This window comes from Liolophura sinensis, chromosome 11 (assembly GCF_032854445.1).
Source record: "Liolophura sinensis isolate JHLJ2023 chromosome 11, CUHK_Ljap_v2, whole genome shotgun sequence".
Taxonomy (NCBI): domain Eukaryota; kingdom Metazoa; phylum Mollusca; class Polyplacophora; order Chitonida; family Chitonidae; genus Liolophura; species Liolophura sinensis.
In genome coordinates this window covers 10,835,989-10,859,457 of record NC_088305.1, presented here as the reverse complement: position 1 = coordinate 10,859,457, position 23,469 = coordinate 10,835,989, and the positions used below count along the sequence as shown (strand labels likewise).

The 23,469-nt window shown below is 40.1% G+C and overlaps 1 protein-coding gene across 1 annotated transcript in view; it reads right to left on the bottom strand.

Moving 5' to 3' along the window:
- The window catches only part of LOC135477553 (heparan-alpha-glucosaminide N-acetyltransferase-like), a 46,359-nt gene extending 24,475 nt beyond the window's left edge, over positions 1 to 21,884 (bottom strand). The window contains exons 1-4 of the mRNA XM_064757698.1: positions 21,804 to 21,884; positions 8,118 to 8,308; positions 2,306 to 2,433; positions 170 to 285 (exon numbers count right to left, since the gene is read on the bottom strand). Coding sequence (XP_064613768.1) covers positions 170 to 285; positions 2,306 to 2,433; positions 8,118 to 8,308; positions 21,804 to 21,855 — 487 coding nt within the window. The 5' untranslated portion in view covers positions 21,856 to 21,884. The remainder of the gene's footprint in view (positions 1 to 169; positions 286 to 2,305; positions 2,434 to 8,117; positions 8,309 to 21,803) is intronic.
- Positions 21,885 to 23,469: the final 1,585 nt, after the last annotated feature.

The following is a 23,469-nucleotide window of genomic DNA, read 5'->3' as shown; positions in this document are numbered from 1 at the left end:
ATTGGATTTCACAAGCGCGATATTTACAACATGAAATATCGCCAGAATCTGTGTCAAAATAGAAATAAATATTAGAATACCTTAAGTCTACGATCATATTTACCGAAAGTGTCTCTATGTGCTCTAGACTCAATATTGACATGTTTTGACAGATGACGTCATGACTTACGTATCAGATCGCTCTGGGGTTGGTTGGCCAGGATCACGTGACAGATGGAGTTTCTGTACGTGGTCCAGTTCATGAAAATCCAGTAATCCGCGTCGTCGACGAAATATTTGTGGAATCTGTTTTCAAGCAGAAGAAAACAAACAATATCAACGTTTTGGCCAGCCTACATTTCCACACGTCTTATGACAGCAAACATTCTATTGTCTACCAAACAGGCGTATTTTAATTACACAAAGTTTGAACAAGATGTTTTGTGCTTGGAGTTACATAGGTTTTTGCACAGAAAAATGAACCCTTTGACCTTGAAGATTAGAATGATCTTGGCAAATGTTTTGTATTCTTGATGAACGTATGCTTTGGTTGCATGCAGAGGGAAAGTATATACTGATGTATTACAGAAAAAGAAAAAAACACCCATATACCTGTTCGGTGGAATTTTCATTTAATTCGAATAGATATTTTCAAAATGATTTGAAATTCTGTTCATAATATTCAGAATGTATGACAGTTTTTAAACAGGCTATGTAAAGAATTTCAAACGAACACCTCGCGGCCGAAGTGGCATAAAGCCATAATCAGTCATTCACAAAGCCATCAAGACCATATTTTATTCATCTTCAAACCAATCCATTAAGTCACGAGGGTTGGTCAGGTACCTAGCTGATGGTCGTTGGTTTTCTTCCGAACCCTGCTCGATTTTTTACATACATATAACTTAGGGCCGGTATGTGTAAGTGACGACCGACGGTCGTGGTGATGGGAGGAGTAAACACTTTTGTGGGCGGATAAAACAAGAGGAAACACTTTTATGGCCGGAGGAAACAGGAGTAAGCCTTTTTATGGGCGGAGGAAACACATTTATGGGCGGAGAAAGTAGGAGTACGCACTTTTATGGGAGGAGGAAACAGGAGTAAATGTTTTTATGGGCGGAGGAAACAGGAGTAAGCCTTTATATGGGCAGCGGAAACAGGAGTAAGCCTTTTATGGGCGGAGGAAACAGGAGTAAGCATTTTTATAGATAAGGCAACGGGAGTAAGCATTTTTATGGTCGGAGGAAACTTGTAAACATATTTATTGGCGGAAGAAACAGAAGCACTTTAATGGGTGAAGGGATCACGAGTGCCCGATATAAACCGCCGACCATTGAAAAATAACAAACATTCCCACTGACAGACTTTCTCATTGACAAATAACAAACTTTCCCATTCACAAATCACAGACTTTCCATTCACAAATCAGACTTTCCCACTGACAACTCACAAACTTTCCCTCTGACAAATAAACTTTCCCACTGACAAATCACAAACTTTCTCATTGACAAATCGCAAACCTTCCCATTAACAAACCACAAACCTTCCCATTGACAAATAACAAACTTTCCCTTTGACAAATCACAAACTTTCCCATTGACAAATCACAAACTTTCCCATTGACAAATCACAAACTTTCCCATTGACAAATCACTATCTTTCCCATTGACAAATAACAAACCTTCCCATTGACAAATGACAAACTTTCCCATTAACAAATAACAAACCTTCCCACGCATGACGCACAGGTAGGTACATCATATGAGTGGAAGACAACGATCTTCAACGAAATTTAGACAGCGCAAGCGTCCACATGAAAGTCGTCGGTAACTTACTAAAAACCAAGGGCAACCACGAGCGGGTATTCTTTCAAAATGAGTAAATAAAAAATCAAAAGGTTCTATACAAATATGTCAGATTAGTTTTGAAATATTTTTGGAACACTGAACAAAGCTATACATAGGTAGACTGAAAAAATGTATCTGTTAATTTTAACAGAAAACCTGTTGTCTGAGTGATGCTAGAACACATTCTGTTGTTGCAGCAAGTTGTTCTGTTAAACATAACAGACATATTCTAATAATTCAACATAAAGATTGTATCAGAATAACAGGATATTATGGTGAACATAACAGAATATTACGTTATAATAAAAGAGTACATTCGAGTATCACTCAAACAACAGGCTTTCCGTTAAAATTAAAAGATGAATTTTTTGAGAGTAGATGGTGAACTTTTCCCACGACCATGTGAGAGTTGGCCAAGATGGAGTATTTTATCAAGATAAAACGCTGCAGATATATACAGGCGTTAGTGCTTTACTTACGGACATATGTCTTCCACATGGTCGTTTGACAAATTTCGCTTGAGGGCCAGTGACGTCGCATGCGTCGTGTTCACGAGGATCGTCGTGACGTTACGCTGTTTGAACGTCGCCACCCACTGTAGCGGACACTAAAACATACAACACAAAACTTTGTAACAAATACTGCTAGAGAATACAATGACATGCAGTATGTATGTGTGTCTATTTGCGTGCGTGTGCGCGCGTGTGTGGACGTGTGTATATGTATGTGTGTATGATGTGCATGCGTGCGTGTATGTATGTATGTATGTATGTATGTATGTATGTATACTTGAGGTTTTACGTCGTATTTAGCAATTGTTCAGACAAATATTGTGTCTTCTCGTGGCAGGGTGAGTCCATGCCGTCAAAGTGGTACCCCTACTGAAGTATCATGCCCAAGGCACCAGACATTATACTGACACCAGGCCAACCGTCTTGTTTCCTTGCTCCAATCTCTCTGCGCTAAGCGCTAAGCGAGGCAGCAAAAAGTACCAGTTTTAAAGCCTTTGGTATGACCAGACCCGAGTTTGATCCCAGGTCTCCTCTCTCTAAATGGCGCACAATAAGGTTTAATCCTGAAGACTGTAAAACATTTTTTCCATCCAATATTACAAAATATGACAATCATTTTAAATTTGTTTTCTTCACTTCATTACTGCTTAACACCACAGGCCTATCCAAGAATTTTTCACTGATACGATGGTGGTTAGTTTTATGGGCGGAGGAAACTGGAGGAAACCACCCACCTTAACAAAATTAATAACTCTCAGTCATATGAAATCGTTTTTCGCTCATATATTTCTTATCTCCTTTGAACCATACGGCAAAAGTGTCTCATTAGATTTTTGAGCCATGACATGAACGGCCAAATCAGCATTTCTGGATTTTTGGTGATTTACGATAAGATTTAGGCCAGATAAGATGAGGTCTCTCGCAGACTAACGCGGCTAAATTTGGCAAGGTTTTGCGTAAGTGGCTAGATTGATTATACATCTTACTGTTTTGTAGAAGATAAGTACTTTTACTACTCTCACATGAGTCATAAAGCATCAGTCTTTGAACAGTCTTTAATTATCTGTTCATATGGCTGTATAGTTTATTTTAATAGATGAATTAGCTCCGATTTTTTTAATGATTTTACCTAACCTTTTTTTCTCCTTGAAGAAACAAATATACCGGAATTTGCTTAGATGACCTAGCCAGCGTTCGTCAAACTATGAAGCTTCGCAAACGGGCAAAAACGCCTTGTTGTCAAAATAGGCGAGCATAAATAGATGGCGTACAGACAGCACACTTGTGTAATTAAGAGCATCACGACCCTAAAGTGGTGGCGTGTGGTTTTGTTCTTCCGGTAATAGCACAAATCTCCCGAGACAAAGTCTGAGCATGTCGATATGATAAAGATTGCAAAGGTTTGTTGTGACCTGCCAATACATTTATGAGGTTCGTCGTGACCCACCAGTGGATTTGTGAGGTTTGTCATGACATGCCAGTGGATTTGTGAGGTTCGTCGTGACCTGACAATGGATTTAGGATGTTTGTCGTGACCCGCCTGTGGATTTGTGAGGTTCGTCGTGAGCCACCAGTGGATTTGTGAGGTTCGTTGTGAGCCACCAGTGGATATGTGAGATTTGTCATGACATGCCAGTGGATTTGTGAGGTTCGTCGTGACCTGACAATGGATTTAGGATGTTTGTCGTGACCCGCCAGTGGATTTGTGAGGTTCGTCGTGAGCCACCAGTGGATTTGTGAGGTTCGTCGTGAGCCACCAGTGGATTTGTGAGGTTTATCATGACATGCCAGTGGATTTGCGAGGTTTATCATGACATGCCAGTGGATTTGTGAGGTTCGTCGTGAGCCACCAGTGGATTTGTGGGGTTCGTCCTGAGCCACCAGTGGATTTGTGAAGTTTGTCATGACATGACAGTGGATTTGTGAGGTTCGTCGTGACCGGACAATGGATTTAGGATGTTCGTCGTGACCCGCCAGTGGATTTGTGAGGTTTGTTGTGACATTGTAATGAATATGTAAGTACATTTTGTTCAGGTGTATATATACGTTATCTGCCTCTTTGTAGTATTATCGATTGTGCCAAAAAACGTTAGCTGGATTCTACTTGATTTATTTATTTAGTTATTCGATTGGTGTTTTACGCCATACTCAAAAGTATTTCGCATATACGACGACGGCCAGCATTATGATGGGAGGAAACCGGGAAGAGCCCGGGGGAAACCCACCACCATCCGCAGGTTGCTAACAGACCTTCGCACGTATGGCCAGAGAAGATTAGCTGGATTCTAGGCTGCTATAATGTTTTAGCCTCATAAATTTAGAAAGGAATATTTCAGTTCCTTTCGAAAAATCCAGCTGTACAAATGTGAATAAACACAGTTTGTTCACGCCTTGTCATGAGAATCGTCACAACACACCAATACGTACAGGCCCTGGGATCACGAAACGATCTTGAACAGAAGTCAAAATTTTAATTTGGTATGTTCCTTAATCTGAAATTTGTTCTACAATAACTTACCCAGAATTTACGTTATTAAGCAATACTCTGACTTCGTTACATCAGAAATAAAAGCATTAAAGTGATGTGAAATTTTGACTTAAGTCTAAGAACCCTTTGTGATCCCGGGACCAGGCGTTTCGCATAACAAGCACGTGCAAATAGATGGTGTACATTTCGAAAAAAGTTTTATATTCGCTTCTGAGTAAGTTACATTTGACTGGTTAAATCATGAACAAAACCTGAAGACTACAAATCAGAAGTCTCGTTATTGCTGATAATCTGCTTAATATCTATATATATTGAAGACAATAAAAAGTAATCGTTGTGTGCATTCATTTATACAGAACATCATTCCCTCAGTTTTTGAATAGTGTAGGCATGCGGCAATTTAGCTGCATCATGCCTGAAACTTTCTTTAGAGGATTCTAACCGAATGAAATTATTTTGTCGCAGTCTTTTGAAAACTGTGACAGTACGTGCGGCTGTCAATTGTTACGTAACAGAGCAACAGCTGAGAGTTTTGCTTCTGCTATCACAACATCGACATCATATTTCAGATTAGGTACAGTCTGTCACCGGCGTGTGTTGTGAACAAAAGGAAGAGCCCCGTTGTGAGTTAAAATTAAATATCCACCACGGAGATGCTAAAAAGAAATCCGCACCAGAAGTATCATTATCACGCAGCCCTACACAGCCCTACAATAAGCTGTTATTTGAAACTTATTCATTTGTTGATCGTTTGTAAACTCAAGCATGTTTCTCTTCACAGGCCACTGTGTGCATATGCAGCCAATGTTTGCTCGGTATGTGTGAAAATCATTGCAATTAACCTGCGCCTATTCACGGTTTGTCCAATGAACGTGCTTGACATAATAGTGAGAGCACGAGACAGACAACGGCGATCGCCTCAGCCAATCAGAATTTGCCTTTCTTTTGTGTTCCACTTCTGAGTTTATTCTGACTCCTTTTCTCTCCAGTTTCGTCTTCATGGATCCAGGTAACTATAGGGACCGGTTCCACGGAAAGTGTACATGTAACAGTTCTAGTAATTCACTATGGCATTTTTAAAATATTTATATGACTATTTATATAATTTTATTGAAGAGTATTTCATTTATGTAATGGCACCCAGTTTTATGCGTGGAGGGAAACGAGCAAGTCCTGGGTGTAGCTACCACATCACAGGAGTTCTTGCAAACCTGACTGAAAAGACTTCAGACTTCCAGACTTGCTGCTGCATTGGTCAAGGGTTAATTCACAAGAGATTAACAAAAGAAAAGAACAATAGTCTTAAAACATAGTCCGAGTACACTGACTGTTGGTTGAGGAATATTTGGATAGCCATATTCATGGCTGCTCAACCCACATATGGCGTATACAAATATTCCTCAAGCAACTGTCAGTGCACTCGGGCTATGTAAAAGACTATGGCATAGATGAGAGCAAAACTAGAGCAGCGTCAACAGTGTGATAGTTGGCAAATGGTAGGTCACACGTAAAAGCTTAAATAGTAGCAACTTTTGTATGTATGTATGTATGCTTAATGTCTAACGTCGCTCTTAGCAATTGTTCCGTCACACGAGGGGTCATTAGGTGTGTATACAAAAGTACTACCGCCAACTGTACTGCCGACAAAGTACTGCCGCCACTGAAATATCATGCCGAAGACACCAGACATGACACCCCACCCAATAACATTATACTGAGACCGGGCCAACCAGTCATGTTTCCTTGCTCTAACCTCTCAGTGATGAACTCTAAGCTAGACAGCAGCAAGTACCATTTTTGGAAATCTGTTTGTATGACCCGACCAGGTTTCAGCAACTTGTGTGAGTCACCAAGTAACACACTTGGTTATGAGTGAATGATTATGGTTTAACGCCACATACGGCAGCCGTATTGTGATGACACTTGGTTATGCCATCTGGATTCAACCAACTCTCCATTCCCTGCCTTCAAGTGGGCTGCATGAATCAAAGATCTATCTGTACCCCACGGGCATTAAGGGTCACCAGATCCTTTGTAGCAGATAGTCTGAAAATGGTTATGGACAAGAATAGTCCACAGTGTAATAAATCATCTGAGCGTGCCAAAAGCCAGGCTAGTGTGGGACATGGGTAAACATACCGTGTTTATATACATGTATTAGATGTAAATAAGTATATTAGATGTAAATGGGTATATTAAAATGGCTTTCCCGCATTAATATTGGGCAGATCAGTGGGACTTCAGCGGAAAACATTTATCATTTGGAGACAGGATATAACTGTGTAACATTCAGCATAAAGGTTCTGCTATTCTTTTGCCAACTAATCTTTATTCGCACTTAACTGTCCTGACATTCATCCTTATTCGCACTTAACTCCCTTGACATTAGTCCTTATCCACACTTAATTGCCCTGGCATTCGTCCATTCGTCTTTATCCACATTTAACTCTCCTGACATTCGCAAGCTTGTCAGGAGCTTCCCTGCCCATACTTAACTCTCTTGGTAAGCATCCTCATCTACACTTAACTCTCTTGGCAAGCATCATCATACACACTTAACTCTCTTGGCAAGCATCCGCATCCACACTTAACTCTCTTGGCAAGCATCCCCATCCATACTTAACTCTCTTGGGAAACATCGTCATCTACACTTAACTCTCTTGAAAACCATCCTCATCCACACAAGTCAAATTCGCAAGAAACCTGGAACAGGCGAAATGTCTAGAATGACGCACACTTTACCAAATACATCCGGCAAAAAAGGTCATCAGAACAACCTTTGTGTCCGCGTCAAAGACATAACTTGTGGTAATTTTAAACAAATAGTCCAAAAGGTTTCTCCACTTGGAAAAGGGAAAAACGACTTTGGTCCTGTTTAACCTCGCTAACTCTGTGAACATAAGAAAGTGGGTGTTTACTTTCGCTATCACCTTTCTTAGACAGAGAAATGCTAAACATTTTTGTCAGTAAATCTGTCAGGGAATTAAGGATTTAAGCAAAGTGTTCAAAATTCACAGAACAGGAGGTCAGTCGGTAAAAACAATATCCACAGTCAGAGTCCCAATGACCATTTCATTTATTAAATGCATTCTTGTGCAAACAATTAAGGTTCAACAAGTGCGTCTCTTTCTGGTCAGACATATGACCAATCTTTCAATGGACTAACCATCAAATAAAAACAAATCATTCCGTATTAAACTCAGTTTATAAGTAAATGAACTGAGATATTTTTTCATTACTACATGCGGTATGATCAAAAAGTTCCTAAAGCCAGTGTGTATTTTTTTTTACCTTCCAACACTCGTCGTTTTGAGCGTACAGCTCCAGATCAAAGTTCAGGGAGCTGTTGACGGTGAGCCAGGCTGTGTCTAGTTTGAGCTCCGGTTTATTTGAGCCGTTGTGCCGATTGTACTGCTGTATCCACATCATCTCCGACATGCGAGATTCTCCGCCATCTTCACTCACTGTTTGCGAGTAGGAGACTGCAACCAAAATAATAGGAGAGTTAAAGATGGATGCCTAAATGAAGAAATATTTTTCTTAAATTTATCTAGCCTTTCTGGTTTAGTACAGAACAGTACACGTGGAAGAGTTTAAATTTAAATAAGAGTTACTGCAGGCCCACGAGGTGTAAAATAGTACTGTTAACTGTGAAAAAAATTAGGCTGTAAATCGGTGTAAAATAACACTTTTATCTGTGCTGGAAATCAATTCTGTATATCGGTGAAAAAAAAAACACTACGATATGCGAAGGAATTCAGAATGTTCTATATCGATGTAAAATAACACTTCTATCTACAAAAGAATTCAATGCTGTAAAACGGTATTAAATAATATGTGTAGGGAATTGATGTTATGAAACGGTGTAAAATAACACTTTGATACGTGAAGGAATTAAATCAATGTTTATCTGTCCAATGTATGTATTTGGGAATATGTTGAGTAGGCAAATTCTACATGAGCAGGTTTTGAAAAACAAGCGACTGTTTTTTTCCCTTTTATCTTATTGGCAGAAAGGTCACCATGAACACAGAAACAGGTTCATAATGCACAAAAAAGGTTAACGACAATGGTGGCCTTTGTACCCTTGTACAACATGCTGATAATGAGATGTTAAATACGATAGGAATCCTGCTAAATCAATCTCCACTGACTGGGTTAGGATACACCTGTTTGGCCCTCGAAAACAAGCCAGAGCGCGGAGAGTTCGATGAGAATATTTGAAGATCCTGTTTTTGCAGTCGATTTTTTTCTGGAATCTGAATGATTTGATTAGGTTCTTACATTGTATATAGAGCAGTCAAACAACAAGAAATGTTCCCTTAACACAATGGCAGAGGGTTGATCATAGGTGATCAAGTGAATCATAAAAGACAATGGACAGACAATCTACCTGATATTCCCCAGAACCCAAAAGTATTTGTTTGAAAGTATTTTAACTAATACTGGTGTTAAGTCATGTTTTATATTCAAGAATTTAGCCAAATTCAGCAACCAATGCAAAACTGAAGACTTGGCTTAAAGTTAAATCCAGTGATAAGTCAAAACAGTTTAAACCGAACGCACTTCTTTGATAAATTTGAATCTGTTACGTCGCGTTCACACGGTGAACCGTTCATTGTTCTTACCCATCGAATTCAAGTAATCCAATTAAAACAAGACCTGGTCCCGTATTTTCAAACGCCTCGAGATTTAAGTGAAAAATTTGATCACAGCCAGAATTAAAATGTTTCGCTCTAGAACGTTTAATATTTCTATACTGATTCTTTACTTCAGAATGCACTAGCCACAATTTGGGTTATTTTCTGCTCTGATTTAAGGACTTACAATTGAAGTCTTAAGCTGCTTGATAAATACGGCCCTTGCTCTATGTCGTCAACCGTGGGCTGCCACAATGCGAGTGGTCGAATTCTACAGTTAAATATCGTCTGTCCATTTTGCTTTAATTCGGTTGGTCGGATTCAGTGAGTCCATAAGACAAATCGCACCGGCTGAATGCGGATCAACGCATTGTTTTTGTCTTGTTCAGAGCTCGTATATTCCGCATATTTATGTAAGTCAACGTACCGAGTGTCCGTCATAAACACAGTATATATTGTATTATGTGCTGTATATATACTGTATAATGAGGCAAAATACGCCAGTTAAGTACTCATACCCTGCAAGAATCAAAATGGAGAACTTCACTCTTGTCAATAATATGAGAATGTTTGGCAGTCAGGTTTGGGTTGTTCAAAATAATCTCTTTGCTTGGGATAGCTTATATTTATTAAGAATAAAATACATATAAATAAAAAGGGCAATACTTGTGAGTTAACATGGAGAAGACGATGCCAGCTCATATACATGTATATGTCAACCTACATAAATGCCAATGCCAGTGTACATGTTAATATGACTATTAATGCACACGAACTAGGGGTTCAAATCCAGCCTTGGACAATGAATTTGTAGATTGTCCCACTTGTAAAATGATACAACATGCTGAATGCTGTAAAATGGAAAAATGTAACGTAATGCTATGTTTACAAGATTTGTAAAATTTATATTGCGGTATTAACACAAGAACTAAAAGTGTTAATTTGACACAAGATAGTGTTAGGCTAAAACATTTTCTAATCATTTTGTAAAGTGCTAAATTTACAACATTTAAAGAGTGCTAACCTAATTTATAGATACTTTCCCTTTATGCACCAATATCAAATCCTGGACTAAACACTATTTATATTATACATAGCAAAGCTTTCATACTTTCAAAAACAAAACCTGCACCAAGATTAGAGAGTTAATTTGATTGTTAAGTTAATAACGGAGAAGTGTGCCGGAAGTTGTAGGAAATAAGCCTCACATACCCAGACAGATGGAGGCAAACAATAAACACGGATGCGGTAAAGCGTTCTAATTTTAAACTTTATTGAATTCTCGTATTTTTCTGATTCGAAGGTGCCTGTACCTTCTTATAAGTTTCATATTAGAAAAGTATGTTTCGTGTTCTATAATCTTTGTTCAGCAAATTCCACAGACATACATATGTATGTCCGCCATTTTGTCATTATCAAAAGCTTGAATTCGGTTCTTGTCGCATTTCAGGTAAAAGTCGGTGCTTCCTTTGGGTTTTCCCTGCGGCTTTGCACAGATTATACAAAGTCCCGTGATGTTATTTAGCCCGACTGACAATTAATCTCCGCAGCAAATGTCTGGTCACGTGTTAAGGAGATGTCAACCAAAACAAAGCCATGTGGAGAGCGGATGGTTAAACTGTTCTCGATAGCTCCGGCGCAGTCAACACCAGGTGATAGGGTGTGCAGAGCACCAAGTATAAATCCGACAAAACGCCAGACGCTAAATAGCCACCAGCAGTTAGTTCTGACTTTTAAATGGCAGACGTTGAGATTTACAAGTACATGAAATTAAATCAAGGCGTTGTTGTTTCTCCACAGTTTAAATCTAGTCATGTCCTGTCTGGGCTCGGTCCAGCCAGGAATTTGACCAGCTGTCATCTAATTCTCAACGCTAAACAGACTGCATTCCGACAAAATTCAACACAAACTGTAAGGTTAGCAATATTTTCGTTGTCACACTAAAACTTTTTCAACTCACAGTAATATTTCCCTTGTCACACGAAAACTCACAACAATATTTTGTTTTCAGGCTAAAACCTTACCGACTCACAGCAATATTTCCGTCGTCACACTAAAAGTCATAAACTCACAGAAATATTTCCGTTGTCACACTAAAGTCATAAACTCACAGAAATACTCCGTTGTCACACTAAAGTCATAAACTCACAGCAATATTTCCGTTGTCACACTAAAGGTCATAAACTCACAGCAACATTACGTTGTCACATTCCCTAAAACTCACCATCACACAACAGTATAGCTGTTTTCAAACTAAAACTCACAAACTCACAGAAATATTTTCGTTGTCACACTAAAAGTCATAAACTCACAGAAATACTCCGTTGTCACACTAAAGTTATAAACTCACAGCAATATTTCCGTTGTCACACTAAAAGTCATAAACTCACAGCAACATTCCGTTGTCACATGCCCTAAAACTCACCATCACACAACAGTACAGCTGTTGCCATATTAAAACTCACAAACTCACAGAAATATTTTCGTTGTCACCAAAATCCTATCGACTCACATTGCCATAAGTCCATGGTCACTCTAAAACTCTTCAAAACTCACCAATTCTTGACTACTGCACTATAAGCACAAATCAAATAAATTAAAAACAAAACATATAACAACTTTTGATATTATCTTCACATAAAACAAACCGAAGGAGCCCCAAGGCATTTTAGAATTTTTGTTTTAATCCATGGATTCTGTGTCCATGTAGTATTCCTTTTCCTTAAGATAACAAGCAACTCTACAATCCAAATCGTAAAGACATTGTCAGTTTCGTAGAGCATTATTACATGGTCCAACAACGCCGTTATCTTAGCCTCTTGAACTTTAAATATTGACATAACTTCATAAGGTTTCACCAGATTGTTATTTTAAACTGGGAACCTGGCGCTGAAAACGGGTCGTTATCGAACGTGCCGGTCAGGCCAGTTGGCTTGAGGACATGAATTTCAAAGCAGTGCTTAATTCCCTTGGTGGAAGCTCTTCAAACATGGAGCAAAGCCTTGGGGGGACAGCCTAAGTCGCTGGTCTGTTTGTACGGAGGGGTTTCCTAAGCAGCGGAATGTGTTTGTGAGGGGCTTGTAACATTTTACCCTTCTCTCAGCTGAAATATCTGCATCACAACAGCTGAGGCGAGAAAAAAAGAACAAAAAACCTCCCAAAAAACAAAAAAAAAAAACGGCCTTGAAATAAAGAAGAAGAAGAAGAAAAAAGAAATCCAAAAGGAAAAAAGAGACGAACTGTATTTTGGTTTCTTCATTAAGACAGTCATACGTTTGTCAATACGTGTGACTTGCATACATTTTAGCTGTACAGTCGTCCAAACACATATTCCTACACTTGTCCTCAACCAGTTAAGTCCAATAATCGCAATCACACATTCATATACTAACCCTCGACCATAATGAGCATTCTGGGACAATATAATCTGAACACAGACGTCGAAACAGGCTTTCGTATATCACCAATCAATCGGAAAATTAATTACAAGACCCATTTCCAACACAACGTTTATCATAAACCACTAACGAATTGATGGGTCAAAACAGTACAAAAAGACAAGCGTTGAGGCGCATTCATGAAAAGAGAAGCAGTTATCACTTTTTGATGGAAAGGAATGTTCTATATGCAAATCATTTTATTCAGTATGCAAACCGTTACCATACTAGTTTGTAAGCGTCATAATCTGTACATGTATGCCAGATGCGCTCTGATTTATTTATTTGATTGATTGGAGGTTTACGCGGTATACTCAAGAGTGTTTCACTGAATATACGACTGCTGCCAGTATTATGGTGGGAGGAAACCGAGCAAGTTGCCGGCAGACCTTCCCACGTACGAACGAAAAGCTGGGCTTAACCTCATAACGACCGCATTTATGAGAAGTTCCTGGGCCATCATGCTGCGCTAGCACGCTCACCACTCCCACACGGAGGTCCATTTGCGCTTTTGATTGCAGCTGTTCATGTTATGAATCATATCAACCAATCATGCATGCCGATTTAATAACACCAACAAACTGTGTCCATTTTGGTTGAGGGCTGGTGTATGAATGTCTGTTTCGATGCCTATAGACTCTAACGCTGGACAATATGTGATAGCAATTCGACCCTGAGTCCCAGGGAACACCGTGACACCAGGCGGCCTAAAGCAAAGACCCTGATTTGCACATGCGTGGTTCTACTTAGTTTTCCGATCTGTCCTTTGGCCGCCATTCAGTCTAAAAACTCAATAATTATAAACCCCGAGTTGTTGTTGTTTAACGAAGGCGACTTGCCGACGCCAGACGGTCGTTTCGCAATCATGAGTTACCCGTCTTGAGTAAAGTTCTTGGTGAATGTGCTGAAGTACGACATGGCACCAATATAGCCATTTGGAGCAAACAATTACTAAAGACTAACTGAGAACCAGAAGAAACATGTCAAACAACTTTTATTTTTTGGTGCTGATTTGAAACTCAAATATTGGGAGCTTTGATTTCTGGTCATTACGTCTCATTAGGCCTACGATCAAACATTTGTTTCATCGTACTTTAAATGAGAGTACGATGAGCAACGATCAAACAGAAACATAAGATGACAGTACAGACAGTCAATGATGTTCAAATCTGAAGGTTTGCCAGGGTTATGACATGCCGTCAAATCAATCGAATGCTGTGGTTTTCAACAAATGATAAACGCTGTGAATAATACGCAAATAAATAAATAATAATACCCTGAGAATGAGAATTACCAAATACCAACGGTTCCATTAGTCAAACATGCTTTTGTAGCAGTTGGTGGAGATTGAGATGTCACAGACAAACATCAAATTCTAAAACAATATCCGGCGTAAAGCACCAATCAAATAAATAAATAAATAAATACATAAATAAACAAAACAATATCTTTGCATCTGTTGCATTGATTGGTCAGTTGGAAATATATCAGGCATTTCTACATACATTCTACGGGAAGCAACAAGTCAAATGCCAACGCAACTTTCATATTTGTAATGAATAAAAAAGAGTACAGCCTATGGAGTAAAACGAGAGCAGCAACAACAGTGTGATAGTCGGCCAAACAAGACTGGGTCAGAGTTATGGAACCAAGGTTGAAGTAAACATAACCAAAAGGGCACAATGCTCTCTGTACAGTAGGTTAGCGAACCGTCTAAAACGATTCAGATGCAACCTGTGTGGTCCATCTTCCATGCCAGTAATGAATGGTCTGTCAGCAACCTGCGGATGGTCGCGGGTTTTCATCGGGCTTTGCCCGGTTTCCTCCCACCATAATGCTGGCCGCTGTCATATAAGTGAAATATTCTTGAGTACGGCCTAAAACAACTAACAAAATTAGATAAATAAATGTAATTAAATGTCCTGTTTTCGTTGTAGTTTTTCGGGACATGTAACAAGTGAGTGTAACAGAGAACAATGTACGAAACAGCTTTGAAAGGAACTGCCTTCATGGTATATACACAGAGTTATGATTATATCAGGGTCAAGTTTGACGAAATAAGACCGGATCCGTTGGCTGTAGAGATTAAGTAATACTCAAGAAACACTGCTGCATATGCCAGTCACAACCGACCACCTTGTTACTTACCACCTTCTAGCCTATAATGATAGTAATACTGACTTTTTATTTGCACATTTCATTGATTTATTTATTGATTGATTGGTAATTACGCCGTGCATAAGAATATTTCATGTACATGACGGTGGCTAGCATTATGGTGGGAGGAAACCGGGCAACGCCCAGGGAAACACAAGGCTATCTGCAGGTTGCAGACAGACCTTTAGTCGGAGAGGAAGCCAGCATAAGCTGGACTTGAACTCACAACAGCCGCACTGGTAAGACTCCTGGGTCATTGCGCTATATTGCATTGGCCAGACAGGCACCTTGTACATTAAAAGCACTGTCCCCTTAATACTGAAGGCTAATTTAAAAACCATTACTCAACCTTGTAATTAAAATATTTCCAGTGAAACATTAGGATAAAAAACTGATTAACTGATTGGTCGACTGATTGATTGATTTATAATGTCTGTAACACATCAATTTATAACTATATGTGTAGTTCCCTCCGGATCCACTGAGACTTTAAGTCAGGAGAAATTTGAATGGTCTTTGGCGAAACTCAAAATCCATTAACCACGTTAAACTCTATATGTATTTTCGCCTCGCTGATAGCCTGTCCAGGACACACCTGGTAAATCACTGACCTCGTCTGTCATCGGTGAACCGACGAAGTGCCTGTCTGACGAACTGTGCGGTGTGACTGGAATATGGCCAGTGTGGTCAACGGGGCACAGTTACCATCACTCCTCCACCTGGTCGGGCGCAGAACGTCACGTCTGCCGACAACCCCATCTGCTACATCCTTGTGCTACCACCTGGGACACGGTGATATCCGATCAGACCTGGCAGCGACCGCCAGTGACGGGACCCTTTTTATATTGGTCAGCGGATGGGAATTTAAGATTCCTCTGGAATTGCATGGGGCACCCTTTTCCAAGGAGAAATGTTCCAAGGCAGTGTCGATAAGGGGGGATAATTTAACACTTGTCATCCGGTACCTCACTTCCATAATATGTTTATACGCCTACATGAGTTTTAACATTGCTTATTACCAACGATTGATTTCCATTACTGACACCATTTCGTAACAAAACGTCGCCAGTCCATTTCTCAAAACTGTTTTCCGGCAATCACGGTTGTCCAGGTGATGATGCCAACTACTACAATAATTATGAAATTATTCGAGTTCCATGAAGTTCACTTTTTGATTCACTCGTTACACGGACAGAAGCATACGGATTCATAGTCTTAACGTATCAGGTAATTTTATTGCAAAATCGCTATTATAATATCGCTGCAAACGATTTTATTAAATATAGCTTTAACTGCAAGACAAACTGAAAAATGACGTCTGTTGTCCTAGGAAATATGACACGGACGCGGTAAGGGTGGAGCCATCGTCTCCATGACAACCACTCAGGCTCCTACCAAGTCCGCTTACGCTTTACACCAGTAAATTCGCCTCTAAGTACAGTATTTTTTTTAGCAGAAAACACTAGTTTACATCTCAAATTGTTTTAAGTTGAAACTTGTTGATGGTAGAAGACATTGAATCCTATCAAATGTGACAAGAATATGTGACTAAGGATATGGAAGACCGCTAGTATTTACCTTTTGAAAAGTGCCGAGGGTATACTGCTGGGATCGACCCGTCTGTCTTATTTGAGAACGAACGAATGAATGAATGAATGTTTGGGATTCAACAACGTCGCGCTTAACAATATTTCAGTCATGTAACAACGAAGTATCATTAGGTGTGTGTATACATATACTGTGTCTTCTTGCGGCAGTTCAAGTTCATTCCGCCAAAGTCCTGCCGCCACTGAAGTATTATGCTGAAGACACCAGACGTGGCACCCCGGCCAGCCATATTATACTGACACCAGGTTAGTCATAAAAGCATTGCAGAAATCATTAATGAGGCTAGACGTTTGCTGTTTCACTTGCCACGTAGTCTGTCGTCTCCATTTTAATTATCGTCTAATGTTGTCCGTTGCTATTTGTGCTTGCCCAGTATTATAGGTCCCAATGACATCTCGCCTCGCCACAACATTTTCTCTCTCTCTCTCTGTATTACCGCAGCTATTCATCTTGTGGTTGAGTGAACCACGATCGCGTGTTTGTCAAACGTAAACAAAATTAAATGTTTGGAATTCGGCTTAAACAAAATTAAACTGTTTGCGGCCATTTCTGAACATAAATATGCGTCACGTAACCCCTTATAATTCGGGTTGCTCTCAGCCGAACATGTTCTGTTCCAATTTGCAAGAAATTACCGGGCTCCATTTTTTTCACATCGGCTTTATATTTGTCTACATCAGGTTGTTAAGCCGGTGTAATTATAGACTTAATACTGCAGGGAGGCGGGGATAGCGTGTGTGAAGACATGCGGACATGTGTGGGTAAAGATTGTCTCCGGGGTTGCAGGGGAGGGATAGAAAGTTGTCCAAAAGTAGGCGGAAAAACGCCGTGTGGATGATTTTCCCTTCTAACAAAGATTATCCTGGTCAGTATTTGTCAGAAGGACGAGCTCACAGACTCGTGGAATTCTTCCAGCGTTCCCAGGAATGCAGAGAGCAGAGCTGACGCGGAGAAAGACAAATTTAAACGGGCAGTGTTCTTCCACAGGTGTCCCACGGACACATCTTACAACCACAATGACCTCGTTCTCGGCTAGGGTTAATTACATTTGTACCACCTGCGGCTGCGGCTGCTCGTTGCTCACGCGCGTGCGGAGGACGTTCTGTGACGTCATATGATGACGCCATTGGCTGTGATCATGCCATAGTACTTACACGGTCAGCAAAGGGAAAGCTTGACACTTGCGGGTCTTTACCCTTAACATACGAGTCAGAGTCAAAGAACATAAATTACCTCTATATCACATAAATACCGAGATTCCAAACGATTTGAGTGACAATTGACTAAATTTGATTAAATTTGTGCGCTAGAACATTGTTTGCTTTGTTACAGACATTATTGAAAAAGGCTTCTTCCCTTTATATAGGAATCTGACCTAGTTTCCTGCAGCTTTAGATAATATACACGCTTTTAGATCTTTTAATTTGTGTTGAACATTGTTTTGGAAATTGCCCTTGACATTACTGACCAGCAGGTTTGACGATTTGTATGCTAATGTCTGTTTCGATGCCTAGATTCACAGTAAAAGCAGAGCGTATAGGCCTTTATATGTATATACAGGCCTTGATTAAGCCAGACACACCATATCTCTCCGTAGGCCTAGTTTGACGAGCGAATCCCGCCTGTTTACCCAACGCCCATCCAATTTATATATTTCAGATTGTATATCAGAGTATGTCAGTGCAAGTAAACTGTCCATCAAGCTTCAAAGGGTTTTGTAAGACACCATACAAGATACCAGTCCTTTGTTGCCGCCTGATTTTCCTCGGTAAGTACATGGCACGTATTCCATCCTAGCCTTGGTCCACTCCGCCATTTTCTCAGCTCACTTCACGCCAGCTCGCGTTCTGTATTGTGTCGTATTGTTACAGACGTGACAAAGTACCACCGCCAAAACAGTAAGCTGTAGTATTTACCCTCGCTCAAAAATAACCAGCCTTATTCTATAAATACATCGGCTTTACAGTCGAAACACGTAGGGATATTTAGATTCAGTGTTTACTCTGTACAGTACAGCTCGTATGACAGACGCATTCTGCACAGTGACAGATACGGGTCTTTACATGTATAATGGGCTACCTCTCAAGAAACATATACGGACATCATCCCGTCTTAGAACAGTGACATAATATCTCTAGGTGCGGCTTTAAGTCACGAGAGACCACATATACACATGATGCGGTGCGGTGGTTTCCTCTGTACCCAATTTCCTCTGCACTGTCAAAGTTGTCTGTATGTAACTTTACAGTAAAATTCATCGCAAAATTTAACACAGCATGTATTCGTGTGTAAATCACAGAAAGCGGTATATAATGATTAGCTCCTTAAAAAGGAGTAAGCTCCCAATACATCAGCTTTATTATTACACTGACAAAAAACTTTCGCAACCAGAGAGGACGACAAAATAACGGGGCTTCAGTGACAAACATGCAGGCACATACTATACTATATTATATTATATTTCTATTTTGCCATCGCAATTGCATGCTATTTTTTCTTCTTTTCTTTTCTTTTGGAAGCTAAAACGGTTAACTGAAGTGACGCGGGGTATAAATGATTATTGAACAAGATCACTGGCGAAGAGTTGCAAAGAGACAAAAGGACAAAATCTATAGATCAATTTATAAAAATGTCTTCCAAAAATTGATTCTTCCCAACTTGCTCAGCAAATGCCACGTGTCACATTTACGGCGCTAATATTTAGACAACCACATTTGCATAAATATTAGGGGAAACCGACATATAGAAGAAAAAAAAATTCCTGCAGATAATAGTATATCTATACGCGTCACTACAGACATTCATATACCAGTCGTCAACCATTAATAGTCACACCCATGTTTCGAAAACAATTTTCAACAAAAGGGGACATAAGAACTAAGAAATTATATTAAGTAATAAAGTCACCTAACAGTTATCGCTCAACAGTTTTCAATGATACCGAAATGAGGCAAGGAATGAGTCATATTATAACTGTAAATGTATCCTACGGGTCCATTTTATTCGTCATGATGCGTATACAGTCCGAGCCCCTGGGTCGGCGGTATTAAACAATATAAAACTGAAAAGAACCTTTTGATCCTATAGTTTATCGCCATTTAGATCAACTTGACGTGATTACACCTGCTGATTTTAACCCAGTAAAGTTCATGAGGCGATATTTTTTCTAGCGCTTACGACTGACTTATATGCGTTGAATGCCACGATCCATCCCATGTGAAAAAGACCATATTAACCATTCAAGGGTTCGCGAAGAGAGCAAGTAACAATAATTACATAATTGACGACGTACAGCACAGAGGGTAAAAGCAGAGCAGCGACGATAGCGTGATAGCTGGCAAATGGTCACAAGTAACCGGTGTAAGACGGCATCTTGTCAATTTACCCCCGTCATTAGACCACGTTGTGTATGACGAAACTTTGCTATTCACAAGCTCTCGTACTTGTGTCCTTATCTTAAACGCCATCCTCAGAAGTGGGCATATACCGTATTCCATGAAGACTATTTCCGGGGCCTCCGTGGCTCAGTCGGTTAGCGCGCTAGCGCAGTGTAGTGACCCAGAAGCCTCTCACCAATGCGGTCGCTGTGAGTTCAAGACCAGCTCATGCTGGCTTCCTCTCCGGCCTTACGTGGGAAGGTCTGCCAACAACCTGCGGATGGTCGTGGGTTTCCGCCGGGCTCTGCCCGGTTTCCACCCACCATAATGCTGGCCGCCGTCGTATAAGTGAAATATTCTTGAGTACGGCGTAAAACACCAATCAAAAAAAAAAAAAAGAAGACTATTTCCGGCCTGAAGACGTCGGTTCCAAGCTGTGCTCAAAGACAGCACTCGATCTCTTCTGACAGGCTGCAGTTCTTGTGAACTATCTCTTTGCTTTTGCTACGGACACAGAGAGCGGTAGTGAGGTATTGCAGAGACGTGGACAGGAGTACGCTGTTTGGACCCACTTGTTTTCGGTGCGCTATGCTTCTCATTCAAGGCCATAACCGCACAGAACTCTGAGGTAAGTTGACAACTCACCCGTTTCACCCGTTTTGTGAGCCTCTAATAAATTGCAATTAACATAACTGTGCTTTTTTTTACCTGTTTCTGCTTAAACCATGCTGCTATGGGGGAGGGGAGGGGGCTGTAATTTGTTGCTGTCTGTGCATTTACATGAACGGTTGGGCTAGGGCCCTGACTGAGGTAAGTTGTCAAGAGGCCATATTTCATCGGCTATATGTGACTATTTGCCAGCTATCACACTCCCGTAGCTGCTCCGGTTTTACTTTCTGTGCCGTACGTCTTTTACATTCACTATGTGGCTTGAGCCTTCATCAAAAAGAGGTTACGTAAAGATATCATATCCCCTGTGTATACCTTTGTGGTAAGCATTATGCAGGCCTAACATATCAATTGATCCCTGTTTTTATCATTTGGTAACATCGGTACAGTTTGCTAAACGTGCAGGCCTATCCAGGCAAATGCATACTGAAATGACATGCTGTCAGGACAGAATACTTCAGTATAAAAGCGCATAAACCAGTACACTGTAAATCTGTTCTTGCGTTAACCAGCCGTCTACCACAATGACGTTCCAGGCCAAAAAGTGGCAAGGCCAAGTATCAAAACGACGTATATAGCAAACCACCAAAGAACTAAGAAAATATCTGATGTACGAAAATAGGACGGAATCATGCAAAGAGAAACAGTCAACAGTTTTCAACGATGTTGGAAAAACGCAGGGTTTGTTCTAGGCGAATGAGTGAAATCAGTATTCAAATCGTGTACCATGCTAGTAGATAAAGTAATTCATTTTCAATCATATTTTTATCTGCTCGCTTATCAGAAGTTTTATATATTTGAAGGCTGTGGTTGACCCCTAGTACAACGTTTGTATATTTTGACTGCACGAAGAGTTCACGAATTAACTAAACATGAGCAACAAATAACATGCTCATTTCAACCATGTGCTAAGATGAATGTTTTAACATTTACCAAATTTGTTTGTTTGGTAAAAAAAAAAAAGCTATATATATATAAATATAGTTCGAAAGAGAATTAAAAGGGTATAATGAAGGTGGATGAACGGAACAGTTTTGGTCGGTTGCATTACAAGGATGTGGAAACATAATTTGAGAAGCGTTGGCTTACCTGGAGAAAATGCAATCAAGATGAAGAACAGAAAGCAGGGGTATTCCGACATGCTGGTCTCGAGACTGTCTGTGTACTGACTGAGGTGGATGCCCTCTGTCCAGAATGCTCAGCTCATTGCCGGGAAGACCCGAAAGCCTCGCTCTCAGAATGAGGCTGCCATGTAGCTGTCTCACTCAGGCAAACATCACGAGACGTTGACAGTGTAAACAAGCGCGAGATACGGGAGGCACGTACAAGGCTTTATCCTAACTGTTAATTTACATGAAATCAAGTCTTGCCGATTCAACAGAGAGACGATTTTAAAATGTCACCTCAAGGTAAATTTTCTAGCCTGCGATAAAACGTAACAGTAAAAAAAGGAAGGAGAAATCTGGGTGGAAATGCTTGTTGCGATCACGACCTGCCGAAAGAAACGATCAGCGTCTCCGTACGTTACGTGAGTTAAACATTTCGTAAGACCCCTTGCACTTGAGTTCAATCAGACCACAATAATGGCCGGACATGCACGATCTATGCTGAGTGAGGCTGTTGTCCAAAAAGTTATTTATTAGCCTTGATGCGTACTTGAGAACGGGCCGACCGTATTTTGCGGGTGGTGGTGGGGGGAGGGTGGGGGGAAATGGAGGTTTTTTGAAAAAACATCACACCATAAAGTGCACTTCACATGGAGCGTCAAGTCCGACATCCGTGTACCAATCGTAAACCATAAAAAAGTCCTTCCAAGTCGAGAATTGCAAGAGATCCGCAGTCTTATGGGAAAAGTTTATAGCCATTATTTCATCCGACAAAGAAAGCTGAGAATCTTTTTTTGTACTTTTATATGTTAGACCACATTAAAAACTCTGTATTAAGAAATAAAAACCAAGCATTTCAAGTATGCTTTAAGGTTTTATTCTAATTGTTAATGAGGCAACTTATTCACACCTTCACTGGAATTAAGAAAGCCGCGTAATAAAGTTATCTCATCAAGATTATGAATTTGTAGACCTCGGCCTTGTTAGTCATCAACGATAATGGACATTTCGCGAGATCAGTTTCCATAACAACTGTGGACACAACCGCTCAAGAACTAAGAAAGTATATAAAGCCAGAAATTAGAGTCGTGTCAACAATGTCAGAAAAGCTCAAAAAATTTTCTCGGCGCGTACATTTAATTAGTATCCTATATCTTGTACGATGCTAGTTTTTATGTTGTCGTCAAAAATATTTATTTCAGTTACGTTTTTACTGCCACCTGAAGGTGTCATTCAACACGATGCGTATACAGCCCCTAACCCAATGAGGAGATTATGAAGCAGAGCGCTAGAGATTCTGAACACTGCGCATATTTTATAATTCATACCAATTTTTTTCGTTCAATGCCGACCGATTTTCTTGTCCTTACTCCTTATTTTTTATGGCCAGGAAGAATCGGGAAGTGAAGCAAGGCACTTCAATAAACACGATGAGCGATAATCGCGATATTTGCCAAATGGAGATGTTCAGTTCTTCACAAAACATGCTACAGGCGTTTTACTGATTTGGTTTTGAATGTGTGAAGTTTATTTATTTGTAAACGAGGACATTCTCTTTTGTGACAAAGATATAAACGGTATAAAAACACTGCATTTCTACGAGAGTCGCGTGTTCACCAAAGGTGTTATTCTATCTCACGATCTCCGAA